The following is a 16,327-nucleotide window of genomic DNA, read 5'->3' as shown; positions in this document are numbered from 1 at the left end:
AATTATTACTTTTTTTAAATCAAGGAGCCTCTAGAAGGGAGGCTGATGTGCGTCCAGACCACAGCCCGTGTCCTAGACAACTGATCTGGAAGCAGTTAATCTCCTCTGATCTTTAAGTCAGCAGGTGTTTGGCCCCTTTTCCCAAGATCCACTGAGTAAAGGAAGAAATTCTTAGTCTCCAGGATCTCCAGGTTTTGATTTTGAAAACTTTGAATAATTTTAATTGCTGGTTTTCCCCATTTCACTGCAAGTGGGAACTAATTTCACAGGATTTAAGATCTGCAAATCCATAAAAGACACATGAATTATAATTGCAATTGTAATGTGGGAAGTTTCAATGGAGTTTCTTTATTTACTCCTGTAAATGTTTTCTACTTATTGCCGACTTGTTACATTGCAGCTGTAAGACTGGTTGGAAATATCCCAACGATGACAGTAGATCGGGTCAAAAGAGGCCCTTTTTCTTCATGTCTCTACTCTCTGCTCTTCCCTGCAGGGTCCACAAGGCCTCGTTGGGATAGCTGGGGTGTTGGGAGCTCCTGGTGAAAAGGTAAGGCGTGTGTTTCTCTGTCATTAGGCTGTCAGTCGCCATCAGCTGCTTAGTCATCAGTGGCAGACCCCTGTAATTAGGGCTGTGTTAGCAGTCCTGGCTCGGGGGGCCCCGTGTGTCCAAAACACAGCCTCAAAATAAACTGAACACTCTCAGATTGACATCAATAACAATATTGTCAAAGCCATGTCACTGTTATTGATCGTAACCACTCCAGCTCGCCGTTTGAGGAAGTGCGGCGTGCTCAATCTAGCAAGAGGGAAATGTTTTCGGACAAATTGTTCTGTCACTGAATGTCAGGAAGACTAGATCCGACTAGACTCATTATGCTGTGCTGACATATTTATTATATGTCTGCTTAGCAAAGATGCCCACACACACACACACACACACACAGGACTTACAAATACTTTACACGGGCATGGTGGATGTCATGATGATGCAATCAATCCTGATTATTTACAGTTCATAAATGTTTCAGTCAGAAATAGTTTCTGCTGCTCTAATAGCCTGAATATTTCGTTTCTAGCTGAATATCGCTGTTATTACGTCAGTATTCACCAGTTATTCCTGCACCTTTATGCTTTCGATTCTATTAGTTATCATTTTTGTTACAATTGTGTTCTTGTGTGTGTTTCATGAATGCGACACAGTCAAATGAAAACTTAAGCATCACTGACACAAAGGTTAAAGTCAAAGCTTGGCAAACTTCATTTCCACCCTAAGTCGGACCTCCAACCGTCCTGAAGTATGCGCTCACGTTAAACTCCTCGCGCCCAGCTGTCACTCCAACCTCGTGCATTTAAAAAGCTCCTCTCCGGTTTCACTGTACTTTATTGGCAGAGTTCATGTCGAGTTGTGCTGGGCTGTTCCATGAGGTTCCAGGTCACAGTTTAACAGGCTCTCTCTGTCTCTTTTAATGTTTTTATCCCCAAGGGTGACCGAGGACCAGTGGGTCCAACAGGTCCATTTGGGGAAAAGGGGCCAAGGGTAAGTAGAGGATACGCTCAAGAGTTCTGTTTCTTGTCCGACGCTCCAGAGGTCTTTACAACTTAAATATGGATCCTATAGGTCCACTGCTGTGTATTGGGTTTGACAAGAATGTCCTTAAAATTCCTTGAAGAGATTCAATTCTGATTGTTTTGGAATATGCCAGCATATTTTGACATTTTTGGATCCATGGGATCAAAACAAGCTACTGTCTGGTGCTTTTGCGCTGTTGTTTCTGGCCCGCTCTCCTCGCTGTCCCGAGGCCCTGCGTGGACTCCATCTCTATGACTTTGGGCTCCTGTCCTGACCTAGCTGGCTGGCTGGCATTACGAGGAGCCGATTGGTTGGCTGGGAGAGAGGATGAGTCATTTAGTGGCAGACGGACTGAATAATAACATGATGAAATCACAGACCGGGTCTGTTTGACTGAGAGTTATGTGACTTATGCAAGAAGTTAGGCTGACTGGTGTGAAAGTATTTGGGTTTCGCTGAAGCTACATTAGAAAGGAATGTTATTATTTGTCTACTTACTGCAGTTTATTATGGTTTCCCATCTCTATAAAAAAGCCTGTTTACGCCTGTAATATGTGTTTATTATTGGTCTAACCGCACAGAATCGTTCCAAAATGATTCCAAATAGCTGATGAGAGCTTCTCTGATTTCTAATCCAACAAGAGCGGCGCCCACTCTGTCTAATCATAGACCTTATTTCCTACGCATCTGAGCTGTTGCCATAGGGTTTATATCAAATTAACCCTGTTGGCTGTGTTTCTCTTTTGCTGTAAGGGCTACCCAGGGTTGCCAGGAAGTCCTGGAAACATTGGTCTGCAAGGTGCACCTGTAAGTTTCCAACTTCTCATGTTTGAACTATAAACCCATATCATAACAACCATAACAACTGTTACCCTAAATTGGGCCGGGGGGGGGGGGGGGGGGGGGGGGTTAAATGATGCACTGCCTGTTGATCTGTCGTGTTGACAGACGTGAAAACTTCATTTGACCGCACCAGTTTCCCATCGCTTTGATTGCATCGCCTATTTTGGGGTTGATCTTTCTGTTTTTATTCTCACAGGGTCCACAAGGGCCCAGAGGCACTCCAGGTATTCCTGGCTCCAAGGGCAGGATGGTAAGAGCTGTTTTTACCTTTCCGGAATTAGTTGCACTAATCCCTGGTTTCGTATGAGCCTCCCTTATTTTACTGAGTGACCATGGAAACGTTTCAGACTCTTGGTCATCTGTTTTGCATTATAATGTTGTTCCCATAAAACAAAGGTTAGAGCAATTAAAAGGCATGTGTTGTCCTTCCACTTGGCCCAGGTTTCTTTATAGGTGCATTTACAGCTGTTTTATAAGCCCCAAGACTCTCATGTCGAAGCGTATTAAGGTAATGTCAACTGCTGAGACACCACGTGGCAGAGAGGTGAATAACAGCTAAAGAAACAGATGTGAAGATAATTCACACAGGCAAGGGCAGCAGAACCAAGAGAACCATAAAAAAATCCTTTTACCTCAAAGGCTGCATCATCCCAGCAAGACAGGCTGCTGCCTGTAAGCGCAATGCACCAAGTTTAAGGGTCCTGCTTTGCCACAAGATCTTTTCTTTAGTTCTCTGTTGTGACAAAAATTGGCATTTCCACTCCCTTCCCTCCTTTACCCCCCTCCAGTTCCAGATGCTGCTTACAGAGAAAGTTTCTTTTCAATTACCTTCAGTGTTTAAAAGGTGCTCTGCTGCAGCAAAAACACAGATTTTTTTCTTTTTCACTGAACCACTTTTAGATAAAATAGTCGAAATTTCCAGTCTTCCAAGCTACAGATTAGGAAGTCTATAAAACTAGCACATATATACCTCATCCTGATTTTACTTCCTGCTATACCCTTTTCGGGTAGTTTGTTCCATTTGAACATTTTGCCAGTGGAACATGTGGCAGTCATCATCATGTCAGGGCTTGTTCTGGTTTGCGTAATCCATACGATGTGCCTGTCTGTTTGCGGTTGCATTTCCTGTCTTGCCGAGGTACCATTTGTTTGAACTAAAGTCCATTATTTCTGCGAGCGGACGTGTCTGGAAGGGCTGTCAGACATAAACACTCACCCTTTCTGGAAGCCTGATAAGAGGTTTGAACCTTAGAATTCAATGTAAAGGAAGCGAACATCCTGTGCGCTTCGTATTGGGCGTCTCCATCGTTTTTAACCCCTGAGCTATAAAAAAGCCGTTTCCTGGGGTGAAGTTATTAGGCTTCACCTGCCCGTTTCGACACACCTGCAGTGCTTCTGAAGGGAGGAAAGTATTTAGTATTCTTACCAACGTAGCTCCCCTGCCGTCCTGTTCATCCACTTCTCTTTACCTTTACTTGTCATTCAAATGTTTCTTTAACATTTATTCTATTTAAAGTTTAAAATCAACCCCGAGTTTTATGTTTAGCCACATCTTAATTAAAAAAGAGCAACAAGTTTTCAACGACTTTTCTTGAGACTTGATTGGAGCTGCATGGCTCTGTGGCCAAAGGCTAAACTGAAGCTAACAGGGATCCAAGCCATCAACTGCAGCTGCACCAGAAGAAGAAGGTCCTGGGTTGTCTTTAGAGATCTTTATCTGTCACCATACCTGTGTGTGTGCTCCTGGAATGTTTGTAGGAGGGGTTTGCTCAGCAGAAAAATACAACAAACGAACCCTAAATGTCTTTGCTGCTCCTGTTATTTATGGCGCTCACTGTATTTCCTGCACCCCTCATTCTTTGTTGAGTGATGTTCGGTGTTTCGCTCTGATGTCTCGCAGGGTCCGCAGGGCCCGGACGGCCCAACGGGAGAAGCCGGCCCCGAGGGCACCAAGGTAATGCTGTTAAAGAGCATCTCTGCATGCATGTGAGGGCTGATTTGGAGGCCTTCCTTTGAATAAATCATTGCTCGTTTTAGCAGCTACTGTTTCAGGACTGGTCTGATCAATTCCAGTTTTCTGAATGAAAAGTGTAATTTTTTTACCTGCAGGGTGAAAAAGGTGTCATGGGGCAAAAAGGAGAACTCGGATCCATAGTGAGTATAATCTGTGTGAATCTTCGTGATCTCGCTGGCTTCGTCAATCTGTGATGAGAGAATGGGGACATGAGCTGAACTGGGTGCTTCTTCCTGTTTTCAGGGCAAACGTGGGGGTCCCGGTGAGAGAGGCCCTCCTGGGAAGCTCGTAAGTGACCTTTGTAGATGTCATTCAGCTGAATTTGTCTTTCAGTGATTCTAGGTGGTGAGACGTTTGGGGGCAAATCTGGCCCACAGGCTGGCGCTTTTGTTCTGTTCATTTTGTGTTTTTATAGCAGGGGTTTATGACTTGTTGAACGCCAAGCTCGGGAATAAAAAGTGCTTCACCTGCACGTTTAATCGCTGTTGGAGTCAGTTCTTTGGCTCATCGAGGCAGGAGTTGGCTGTACTTTGTCCAGTCATGTACTGTTGTTGTAACCGATCTGCAGACATTTGCAGATGTGCTGGCAATTATACCCACCTGTATTAGTGCTGATCCTCCTTTCTAAGTGTTCATGGAGGCGCTTGATTTCATCCATAGCCGTGGTTGTTTGTGGGTGAAACTTTGAAGAAGTAGTCCATTTTCTTTGTATGATTGTAATGATTGGATCTTGCCTCAGTTGCACCGATACCCCTAAATGCTGCTTGTGGATAGGGGACACTGCTGTTGTCACAGCGCCATCTTGTGTCCAGATCCGTGACGGAAAATGCGCCGCTACAATATTGAGGAGCTCCTGGAACCCAGTGAAATCTTTCCATTAATGCTTCTTATTTAGTGCTTTGATGACGTTTCAATAATTAGTTTTATAAATAAATAAGTTTTGTCTCGTGTTCGGTTGATGTACAGGACTCTTCGCACAAGTCCTGGCTGCTCGCTGAATATTAATTATGATATAAAAGGCAAATGATTGTTTGTTTTGAAGCTCCTGAATGCATTTAAATCTCAAGACGGGTTCTTCACCATCTGTAGTGGTGATGCTTGTAAAGCTGTCTGTGTGTGCCTGTTAGCCTGAGATATCTGTGTGTTTTTCAGGGTAAACCAGGTGGCCTTGGCAGCACTGGGGAGAAAGGCCCCCCCGGCGAGCCAGTACGTATGATGTCATCTAATGCAGTCCAACCAAAACTCTGCTTGTGATTATTTGATTGCGGCGGTCACTGATCACATTGTCACACACTGCTATCATTTAGATCAGTATTTCTTAGGACGGCTCATTAGCTGTGAAACTGCTCATATCGGATGATTAAACGCTGAATGTTCTCTTTTGGATTCAGGTTCATTTTCTGGAAACCCTAAGTCATCCCAGGGACATTAACACTGTCAAACAAACAGACGCAAATATTTATGAGAGAGGGGCCATCCATTAATACTATAGACACGGTTTATGTTGTAGCTATTTGGACAGAGTCCAGCGAGAACCCATGTGTCTTCAGCTGTCAGACCTCTCTGCTCTACACTGTTACACATGTGCCTGCTACTTGCTCCTGCTAGCAACATTGAAAGCACGTCCCCCCGCCAAGATGTTTCTTTTAATTGTACATGTGACAGCAAAATAAATACCGTTTATTAAAAGTTGTAGTAAAAGCATCGTTGCAATTTTCCACCCCAGGTCTGCGCTCAGGTTTAAGAGATGCTTTAAGACAATATCCTTTTTTAAGGACCATTATTGTCCTTGCAGGGACCCAGAGGACCCCCAGGAGAAGCTGGAACAGAAGGAGAGCCAGGACTTGAAGTACTTTTAATTGATTCAATCCCTTATTAACATACTATTACTGCTGTTTGTCAGTACTTATTTTGACTCTGTCCTGTCTCTGTAGGGTGAGCCAGGTGAGGAGGGGCAGCCTGGTGTGACCGGAGAACCGGGGTTAAAGGTCAGTAACACCTGAACTCCTGAACTGTTCATGTCAAGTTCAGCACTTTTTCCGCACCTTAAATTTTGTTTCAGATGAGTGTGTGAGGTCTGCGTGTGTGTGGGTGGGTGTGAGGCCTCTATGTGTGTGAGGTCTGTGAGTGTGTGAGGTCTGTCTGTGCGTGAGGTGTGTGTGTGAGCTGACTCTTCTGGGTCTCTGCAGGGTGATGCTGGACCTCCTGGACATGAAGGGGAACAAGGACAGGAGGGAATAAGAGTGAGTGACTGATAACAACCAATAATCTCTTCCTTCATTATGTTTTGGGAAATTGAACCCCTCGTTTATTTGCCCCCCCCCCTCTATTTGGCAGCAAAATATCCCCCCTCACACACACACACACACCATCTGTACACAAATGCAGGCCCAACATAAAGGTTCCACAAGTTTTTCGCTCACAACTTGCGTCATCTGAATGGAAGAATGGAGATTAAATCAGTCCGATGACATTTGAGGATCTCTGCACACAAATTCTCTCGTCTTCTCTTCGCCCGGTTTGTTTGACAGTTGGACCAACAACAGTCCCTCAAATGACAGGATCCAGACCCAGTTTGTGTTTGCGAGCCACTGATTAGGATTACATAAGGCATTTCCCTTTACCAGTCGAATCAGCATACTTTGTGCTCGTTGACATAGGTCACATATGACACATGGAACTAAATCTTACCAGAATTAATGATCAGCATCTTTTAAAGGTCATGCCCCCCCCCCCCTCTGTTGTTCAGTTTGTTTTATTTGCTTCAGTGGCACAGATCATTCCCGAAACCAAAATTTTCCCCTCAATTCTTTGACTTTATTCAGAGGTTTTTACCATCGAAGAGCTCCCTCCTTGATCCAAAACCCACAACCTCACTGAAATTAATACAATAGATTTATGTGTAAAAAAAAAGCATATACATCCACTGAAATCTGACCTCCAGAGCTCAAGTTCCTACACTGAAGGACCCAATTAAACTTCGATCAACCTCCTTGACCTGGATGATGAGTGTAAACCCCAACGTATCGTCTCCATCTGTGCTTGGAGGACAGTTGTCCCCTCTCTTTTGCCTTGGAACACATCACTGTCGTGTCCCGTCTTTTCTAGACCTTTAAAGCCTGTATGGACATTTTGCATTTTTGTTAAATGGTGATGTATCTATAGGGTTCCCCAGGTCCTCCTGGTGAAGATGGCCCACAAGGAAAAGACGGACCAAAGGTAAGCTGTGAGCCAAAATGATACATCTGTCTCCTTATGGTGACATAAAATCAAATATGCAATAAAATATGTAGGTCCATAAAAATAAACCCATGGCTCTTTCATATACCAGCAAGTCATCTGACCTACAGATCTGACTGTGACACGTTCTTCTCTGTATCTGGTTCTATCACCCTGCCAGGGGGATCCTGGTGAGCGAGGGCCACCTGGAGAGCCTGGAGACAAAGGAATCGAAGGAGACTCTGGGCCCCCCGGATCACCTGGTGAACCCGGAAAACAGGGCTTCCGTGTATGCTTATTATGTTTCCAAGATATCTAAATGTAACATCTTTAATTTTTAAAAGAAATGCTAACTAGTGAGGGAACAGTTTAAAGGGACATTTTGATGTCACCAATCTAATAAAAATGCAAATTTTAATGAATATGCATCAGGACCAACCTGTTTCAATGGTGGATCCTCCACAGTAGTTTCTCAAAATTGAGATTGGTGGACCTAGATGGGATGTTTCTGTAAGCCAAAAGTGAACCTCAGTTTTTACATCATTGAACCTGAGGAGCACCGAAAACGTGCTGTTGATCTGTCAGTATCAAGATCCACCAGTAGGGGGCAGCATTCCCCTCACCAAAGATGGCTTGTGAAAGACGCTATAATGATTCTCTATTACCGTTCAGATGATGAGGCATATTTGTTCAAAGTGGCTGTTTGTCTCCTGTTACAGGGGCCTGAAGGAAAACCCGGCCCCCCAGGGAACAGAGGACGGCATGGCAAGAAAGTAAGAACCGCTCACGTTAGTGTTCCCACACTGAAACTAATGTGTGGATGATTGAGCCCAGTGGACAATGTTGGTCTCTCTTCCAACAATATTCTGTCTCTTCTCAGGGTGAAAGAGGCCTTCCAGGTCCTCTCGGCGAGGTTGGCGAGCGTGGTGACGTGGGCCAGCCAGGTGAACCAGGACCGAAAGGTGCCAGAGGAACGCGAGGCGCACCAGTGAGTGCCCGTTCTTTCCACCTGTCCTTTCACCCCATCGTGTGCCTGTCACTCATCTGCAGCAACACGTGCTTCCACTGACAACACATACTTACTCTGTCCAGTCTGGAGGAGTTTCGGAGTGCGCTAAACTGCATTTTTTTGCCTTGAAAAAAGGGAAAATGCCCATAAAGGAACATAAGCAGTCCATCTTTCTGGCTGCAGGGGCATGCCGATGTCTGACTGACAGCAGACAGCCTTTACTGTTGTTACACATGTTCAAACAAGAGGCAACTCAAACTTAAACTTCTGCTGTAGGTTTAAAGTCACGTGCAAGTCGTTTTTCTTTTTTTTGTGGGGGATGAAGTGTAGGTTTACTTTTCCTACAGTATGGATTGATTTTCTGTACAATAATGGATTTTGTTTGCTTTTTTGACCACCAAGCCCGTGTTTTAATAACCGTAGGGAGGACATCTTGCAGCTAAGTAATAAAATCAGATAACAAAATCCGAGTGCTTGGTTTGGGGCCGAACTTATATTTAGCTGAAAAGGAGCAGGAAAGCAAAACAAACTTTGTGTTCCTTTTTTTTCTTCATCGCTTCCAGGGTCACCCTGGAGTCATGGGGATGGAAGGGCAACCAGGACTGCCAGGATACACAGTGAGTTCCTCTGTGACCAAACTACACTTAGCTTAGCATTTTCACAAGCACAAACACAGACACTAGCGTATAAGCCGCAATCTTTTTCGTGGAGGGCAAAAACAATTGCATTTTAGCCATCGTCAGCAAAGTTAAGGAGCTTAGGAAGAAGCTGATTATCCAGTGAAAACAGCAGCAGGTAACAGAAACAAACAGACTGAAGCTGTTAAGCTGTTTTTCTCTGGGCTGCATGTCAGGCTGCTCAGAGTCAACATGAGCAGGTTTAGGCAGCATGGCTGGAGCTGCCACGAGTTCATTGAGCCCTTTTTGTGTGCGTGTGTGTGTTTGTGTGTGAAGGGTCTCACGCTCATTCACACTTGACTTAGGCTGCTGTCTGATGTCTGACTCTGTGCCAGGTTTAAATGAAAGACTGCCTCTGCACAAAGACCAGTGTTTGCTTGATTCACATGCTGACGGCAGAACCTGTAGCCAGCAGAATTACAGCAGCCTTGTTAGATGGAACAATCTTTGGGTTTTTTTAGGGTCACCCCGGCCAGCCTGGACCAATCGGCTCACCGGGAGCTAAAGGTGAAAAGGTAACCGCGCACTATAATCGTTGTTTGAAATCAAATGATTTTGTTTTAAGCATGTTAGATTTAACATATTTTGAGTGTAATATGAGGTTATAAAATGTCATCTGTGTGCGTGTGATTGTTGGTGCTTGCCCATTCCAGGGTTATCCCGGTGAAGACAATAAGACCCCAGGACCACCAGGGCCCTTAGGTGAACCAGTAGGTCCTTTTAACTCTCCATTCTGATCCCTTGCGTGCTTTCCTAGACTGACTCTAGTGTTACATTAAGTCCAGCTTCATCTTTCTCTGCTGTTTATGTTTCCACGGAAACAGTTTGAATCGGTACTGTAGTAACAATTGGCTGTAGTAACGACTGGCCCCGGGCTACCACTGGGGCCCTGGTCTGGCCCAGGTGGTAGCCCCAGTCTGGCTGCAGCAATGAGAGCGTCCTTCTGACCATACGGGGTCCAGAGACTTCTAAAGAATCTTATCTTTAGGCCTTGAGGAACAGCACCCAGCTCATTTGAAGGTGTGTGGGTATGTATGAAGGTGTGTGTTTATGTGTATATGTTTGTTTCCACAGGGACCCCCAGGTGAACGGGGAGATCGCGGGGAGCCGGGGGACGAAGGATATCCGGTAGATATATACAATTAAATTACTGTTAATCAGATCACACATAGCAAAGAGTGCTGGGCACTTTTAGCCGTAATTATATTATAAAATATTATTTAGTTTGTAAATGTGTTCTACCTATATGTCAATTTGAACATGCATTTGTGCATTCATTCTTCACTTTTTTCTGATCTGTTCTGATCAGTGATTAATTTGATATTTCAGGGCTATACTGGTCCCACTGGATCTCGTGGAGCTGTTGGACCACAAGGTCCGCCGGTACGTCAGTCAATAACTGTAGGACAGTTGGAACGAGCAGCTAATGCGCTGACAGTTCATGTATCTTTCTGTCTTTTTCCTGCTTTTTGCAGGGCTCACCAGGCCTCCCTGGAGTACCAGGTCCAAAAGGAGAGGCAGCTGCTCCGGTGAGTCCTGAAGCTTTTACTTTAGCATTTTTGCCTGCAGTCATTCTCTAATGCGCTGCACCAGGTTGCATAGTTAGCATCGTTTTCCCCCGGTTTCACTGGGAGAGTTACTGGTAAATACTGGGGCTAGGAACTGTTCCAGTCTCTTGGCCCTCTCGATGGTCATGTCCCCATCATGGGGGAGATGTCAAAAGTTAAAATAATAACAAAAACCAAGGAGGGAGCAGCAACTTGAACTGTGCTGTCATCAGGTTTTGCCCATGTGACATATGTTGTTCCGATCTCTGCAAGCTGTATCCGTGTGCACATCATTGAACATGTTAATGAGCGGCACGTGTTGTGTTGGGATACCTAGAAATGAGAAAACGTTGGCATGAAAAAGTTGGCATGTCTTTGTGTACATGGTGATAGACGCTACGAACGAGATAAGTGGTGTCTGCTAGGCTAATGCTCCTCTTCTGCTGGGGTCCATGCCACATCCTGCTATGGGGTTAGCCAATCAGCTGGAGTAAACCTTAACATGTGAGCACCTACCCTAGAGAAGGGACTTGGTTAGGCCCGGTAAAAAGGTCAAATGGCCCTTCAGGGAAGGTTCCTGTAGTGCAGACACACACCAATGTCCTGTAAATTGACCCCAAAGGTCCTGCAGTGGAAACACGCCTATTATTCCACCTGTTGCGGATGTAAAATAATCTCCTGAAAAGTCTCTAGACTATCGAATGGGCAGTGCAAAGACGCACAGCGGTCCTGAAGACAGGTTTCCACGAGTTCAGCGTCTCCTCTGTGCCAGCTGATGTTTTTCTTCGCCGCGTTGTTGAGGAAAACATCCTAAAATTAGAGCAATTGGCAGTTCACATGATACACTGCGGTCGAACCAGCAGACGGGAGCTGATTTTCCGAGCACTTTTGAATCTCCAGCCTTGTCACCGGCCGCCCGATTACGTAACTACGACTCCCAACCTCCCTTTTAATAGTGAAGCGTTTACGGGCTCCCAGATACCACTGAATTTCTTCCACACATGAGGCAGCTTTTATGTAAAATGTGATTACATAACTATTTCAAATCTCGCCTCCAGTCTGAGCCGTCTTTATGTGCATCATATAGAATGTTTAGATACCTGATGTGTATTTTTCTATGTATTTTACTGCTCTTTCTGCTAAATATGTTTATTGTCAATGGTTGTAAACAATCATGCTGAAAGCTGAGTCCTTCCAAAAGCTGCGTGAAATTTACAGATGTGTTTATTCATTTTTTTTGTCCAAACTGGACTGAAGAGAGTACCGAAAGTGTCCTCAGCTCCACGTTTCCATATGACTTGCATTAGACACAGTCTTTAAAATGTCCTCACTTCAGTTAAAAACAAGTGAGATATATAAGTGTGTGTGTGTGATTTTATGACCGTCCTTTCACTTTTTATACGGGTGTTTACTCAGGGTTTAGCAGGAAAGAAAGGTGGAAGAGGGCAGGTTGGAGCTCCTGGCATTGAGGTGAGTATTACGTAATCTGAGACTTAAAAAAAATAAAGTAAAAGAACCACAAATCAGGCTGTTGAGTGATGTCACTGTCATCTCATCCTTCCAGGGGCCAGCTGGTTTAGCTGGAATCAGGGGGATGAAGGGTTACCCAGGGATGGATGGTCCCCCAGGACTAACTGGGTTACCAGGGTTACCAGGAAAACAAGGACGAAAGGTGATCAATAAGCACTAATAAAGACAGGAAGTTATGGATTATTTTTTATATAACAAAATTTCCTTGGACAAAACATCTTGACGGTATTACTAATGTTTGGTTAGTGGGTGTTGATGAAGTTTAAGTGCTGCAACCAAACACTGACCATCAATTTTGAGGTATTATAGGAATATTTAGTGTCGCCTGTCATCTCGGGAAGGATTTAGATCAGTAGGAGTTACGATGTCCTGCTGCAAAGTAAATATACCAACAATTTCTGCTAACATGCGGAATTAGATGATTGTTTCTGATTAACTTGTGTAGCTGGTTTCTGGCTCATTGCGTCACAGAAAAAAAAGGTTTGTGGGAATTATTGGAAACTTTGGACCAGCGTGATACAAAGGATCTTTACAAGTGTATGTAAACCTTGAGGCACGGCTACGTGAGTCATGTCTGGGGATACTGTAGTTGGTTGAGGTTGAGCCAACAGTCTGCTCTGGCTGTCTGACGTTCTCGCTGCACTACAAAGTCCTGGAGAGAGACAGGAAGTCTGGAATTGCAGTTTAAAAGTTCAGAGCACGTCCATGTCTATTGGGAAAGATACAACTTCCTTTGACTTCTGCTTAAGATTCCCCCTGGAATATTCATCCTTTTTAGTTGTTATTCCCACGATGCTCAACATTAATCTTCTTGTTTATTGTTTTTCTCAATTCATTTGCATATTGATAATTTTATTAATGCAGTTGTGATCAGCAAAAAGGAAAGAACAGGATCAGGATAGAAGGCTTAAAACCATAACGTTCATCACAATCAGTCATCAGTCTGTCAGGCAAAGAGGTGTTAAAAGACAGAACTTTATCTTTCCTGTATTATTGAAGCGCAGCGATGATTTAATGTCATCAACAATTATGGTTATATTTCACAAAAGGGACCGATATGCTGCTCATCCCTTTAACAGTGTTCATTAGGATGAATGGAAGGCTAATTTAGGTGAGACATCTTAACTCATCACGTGTTTCAACCACTTGCATTTTTCTGTGTGTTTAGGGTCAAATGGGCGTAATTGGAAAAGAGGGCCTTGTCGGGCGTCCAGGTCCCAGGGCAGAACGTGGCCTTCCTGGACTTCCTGGAGAAAGAGGACCACCTGGTCAGAAGGTGCTTAATATTATAATATACTGCATAAATTGTACTGTACAGTATACCTATGTGTGCTTTCATGTTGAACTCCTGACCTTTTCTTAGGGAGACCCAGGACTGGTGGGGGACAGGGGATCCCCAGGGCTCAAGGGCATGGTGGGGGCTACAGGTGACCAGGGCAGAAAAGGTGAAACGGGAGCCAAAGGGCAACCGGTGAGTACTTCCAGTCAGTGGTGGCTGTATTAATGCCCTCTTTTGTAGGCGTTTCTGTAGCTCTTTTCACAAACAAGCAGGCTGCTGGGAAGTGAGTTTATGACTTGTGCCACTGCTTCAGTTCCTCCTTTTTTCCACATCTGAAGTCAGACAACACACACGATTTTATTCCCAGGGAACGTTTAAGAGTATAGGTATTATTTCAGACCTTTTCTAAATATAGCTTCGGGGCTTTGGATGACCGGACTGGCCAGGCAGTGATGGGGTTTACAATGTGTGGGATAGACATTTCTACCCCCCCAGAGGGGCGTAACAAATTATCTGAGCGAGACCTGAAATTGAAGTATTTTACCGGGTTAGGCCAAGTTACGTAAGAGCCTACACTGCAGAGACCATTAAAAAAGGAGCTGCTCCACTTAACTTATGTAACTCCTCAAAGGAGGCAAAAAAGGAAAACAGCATTCTATCCCCCCTCCACTCTTCTCCATTAATGCTTGGGAAAAAAGAGCAAGCAGAAGCCCTTGGGTCAGATCCCTTTACACGTTTCAGTGAGTTCGAGTTTCTCGGTCAAATTCTGTGGGCCGAAAGCAGATCTGTCTGGAGGAAGTTGACGGCTGGCTGCAAAAACAGCGTCTGCCACCCTGGATGAGAGACGGCGTTCAGGCACGGAGCGCAGACATCAAACCCGCCCCCCAACTGTGCGTCTCAAACGCGCTGTCTGAACGTGATCTGGGGCTGCTGTAGATCCAGACATACGTCTGCCGCGGCCCCCAGTTCTCTTAGAATTGATGAAGAACTGATGGAGCAGCAAGTGGAAAAGGTCAATGCATGGTGTATCTTTGAACCTTGGTTCTTTTGCACGTTCTTCTCATCTTATCCATGAATATATATGGCCCACAGAATAGCACAGCATAGAAACGACACTCGCTAATGTTGCAATAATAATATTCGCTTTGAGTGTGTGTTTCACTCTTTATTAATCACTCTTTGACCACTTTTCTTCCCTTAGGGGGAAGTTGGAAATATGGGGATGACTGGTTTAAGTGGATTTCCAGGACCAAAGGTGAGAGCAAACACGTTACCAACCAACAGACAATGAAAGATTCCAGAAAAAGTGTATGAGCTACATTTAGGTGTAGTTTTATTTTTACCTTTGGATTGATCCGAGCTCATTTCTTTCAAAATAGGGGCCGAACGGTGATTTGGGATTCAGGGGCTTACTCGGTCCTAAAGGCCCAATGGGTACTCTGGTAAGTTAAAGGAAAAATTGTGAGAAGGAAAGTGGACCTTTTATTTGTAATTTCAGGACAGTGTAAAGTCATATGCACTGCATAGTGATGTTATCACTGAATTTAATGAATCCTCTATTTTGCTGTTTATTTTTAGGGATTCACTGGACCTGTAGGCCCAGAAGGACTAATGGGCCCAATGGGAAAACCTGTAGGTTTCTTTGTGTGTCTGTATACACTGAAGAAACACACCAGCTTTTTAGTGCATATTTTAATGTAGTCTTTATATCCGCAGGGGCCAAGGGGTCCAAAGGGAACCAGTGGCGAAATGGTAAGATCGGGTACAAATCGGCATACAAACCATAAACTGTCAGTAGGATGAAACATCTCCAGTGTTGCTGTCATGGCACGGTTCCCCTGTGTGATACGGACTCATTTCTTCTTTTATCCACTTTAAATGACTCTGGATTATCTGCCTATTCACATCTGCCTGTAGCAGCTTCCACAGAGGAGACAGATAAACAGAAAATACAGAGTTTTTTGTGAGAAGGAAAACAGATCATATCGACTGTTTCAGTCGTGTCTGTGCAGGTTGTTGAGTATTCACCACGGTTCTCTGGAAGGGTGGATCCTCTCAGAGCGAAAACAGCACAAACATTCAATTATTTGAAAATCGTTATATCAAATTGAATCTATTTTTAATTACTTTTTCAGGGGCCTCAGGGACCACAAGGGAATCCAGGACCCAGAGTAAGTATAAATAATGTATAGAAAATGTCTGGTTATATAAAGTGCACCTACTCTTCTGGATGTGCAGGTGCCAGCAGTAAATATAAAATGACAGTCAAAATAATCTCATGTCCATCTCCCCCCCCACCCCTAGGGCCCTCCTGGTACCCCAGGTCTATCGGTAAGTGTTTGATATTAAAGATAGGAGTCTTAAAAGGAAAAGCTTTTTCAGGGTAAAAAATATCCAGAAAATCCATATTTACACACTTGATTAAAGCCTCATCCTGTTTTGACCTTAGTCTGGCTGAACACGCTGTTCTTTAAAGCATCTTCCTAACTTTCCAAATGTCAAAAGTCTTGTCTAATTAATGAAACTGAATGATAGGATGTGTGGCAGCAGAGCAAAGCCAGGAGATGATAGCAAAGGGGTTTTTCTGTTCCAAGAAATCGCCAGTGATTAAAGAAGAAGGAAATCAGTGATTAAAA

General features: G+C 44.2%; 1 protein-coding gene across 2 annotated transcripts in view; it reads left to right on the top strand.

Moving 5' to 3' along the window:
- Positions 1-16,327, top strand: part of col24a1 (collagen type XXIV alpha 1 chain) — a 52,308-nt gene that overhangs the window by 32,780 nt on the left and 3,201 nt on the right. For both annotated transcript variants that reach the window (XR_003886349.1, XM_029828541.1), the window contains exons 26-56: positions 497-550; positions 1,487-1,540; positions 2,327-2,380; positions 2,613-2,666; positions 4,317-4,370; positions 4,526-4,570; positions 4,674-4,718; positions 5,583-5,636; positions 6,226-6,279; positions 6,365-6,418; positions 6,620-6,673; positions 7,596-7,649; positions 7,831-7,938; positions 8,369-8,422; positions 8,530-8,637; positions 9,222-9,275; positions 9,797-9,850; positions 9,989-10,045; positions 10,410-10,463; positions 10,665-10,718; positions 10,811-10,864; positions 12,299-12,352; positions 12,447-12,554; positions 13,581-13,688; positions 13,776-13,883; positions 14,893-14,946; positions 15,071-15,133; positions 15,270-15,323; positions 15,408-15,443; positions 15,827-15,862; positions 15,996-16,022. Coding sequence is in view for 1 of the 2 variants with exons in the window: in XM_029828541.1 (XP_029684401.1) it covers positions 497-550; positions 1,487-1,540; positions 2,327-2,380; positions 2,613-2,666; positions 4,317-4,370; positions 4,526-4,570; positions 4,674-4,718; positions 5,583-5,636; positions 6,226-6,279; positions 6,365-6,418; positions 6,620-6,673; positions 7,596-7,649; positions 7,831-7,938; positions 8,369-8,422; positions 8,530-8,637; positions 9,222-9,275; positions 9,797-9,850; positions 9,989-10,045; positions 10,410-10,463; positions 10,665-10,718; positions 10,811-10,864; positions 12,299-12,352; positions 12,447-12,554; positions 13,581-13,688; positions 13,776-13,883; positions 14,893-14,946; positions 15,071-15,133; positions 15,270-15,323; positions 15,408-15,443; positions 15,827-15,862; positions 15,996-16,022 (1,875 nt within the window). In the remaining variant the exon portion in view is untranslated. The remainder of the gene's footprint in view (positions 1-496; positions 551-1,486; positions 1,541-2,326; positions 2,381-2,612; positions 2,667-4,316; positions 4,371-4,525; positions 4,571-4,673; positions 4,719-5,582; positions 5,637-6,225; positions 6,280-6,364; positions 6,419-6,619; positions 6,674-7,595; positions 7,650-7,830; positions 7,939-8,368; positions 8,423-8,529; positions 8,638-9,221; positions 9,276-9,796; positions 9,851-9,988; positions 10,046-10,409; positions 10,464-10,664; positions 10,719-10,810; positions 10,865-12,298; positions 12,353-12,446; positions 12,555-13,580; positions 13,689-13,775; positions 13,884-14,892; positions 14,947-15,070; positions 15,134-15,269; positions 15,324-15,407; positions 15,444-15,826; positions 15,863-15,995; positions 16,023-16,327) is intronic.

Source organism: Takifugu rubripes, chromosome 20 (assembly GCF_901000725.2).
Source record: "Takifugu rubripes chromosome 20, fTakRub1.2, whole genome shotgun sequence".
NCBI lineage: Eukaryota > Metazoa > Chordata > Actinopteri > Tetraodontiformes > Tetraodontidae > Takifugu > Takifugu rubripes.
The sequence above is the reverse complement of the archived record's forward strand: the minus strand, read 5'-3'. Positions and strand labels throughout refer to the sequence as shown.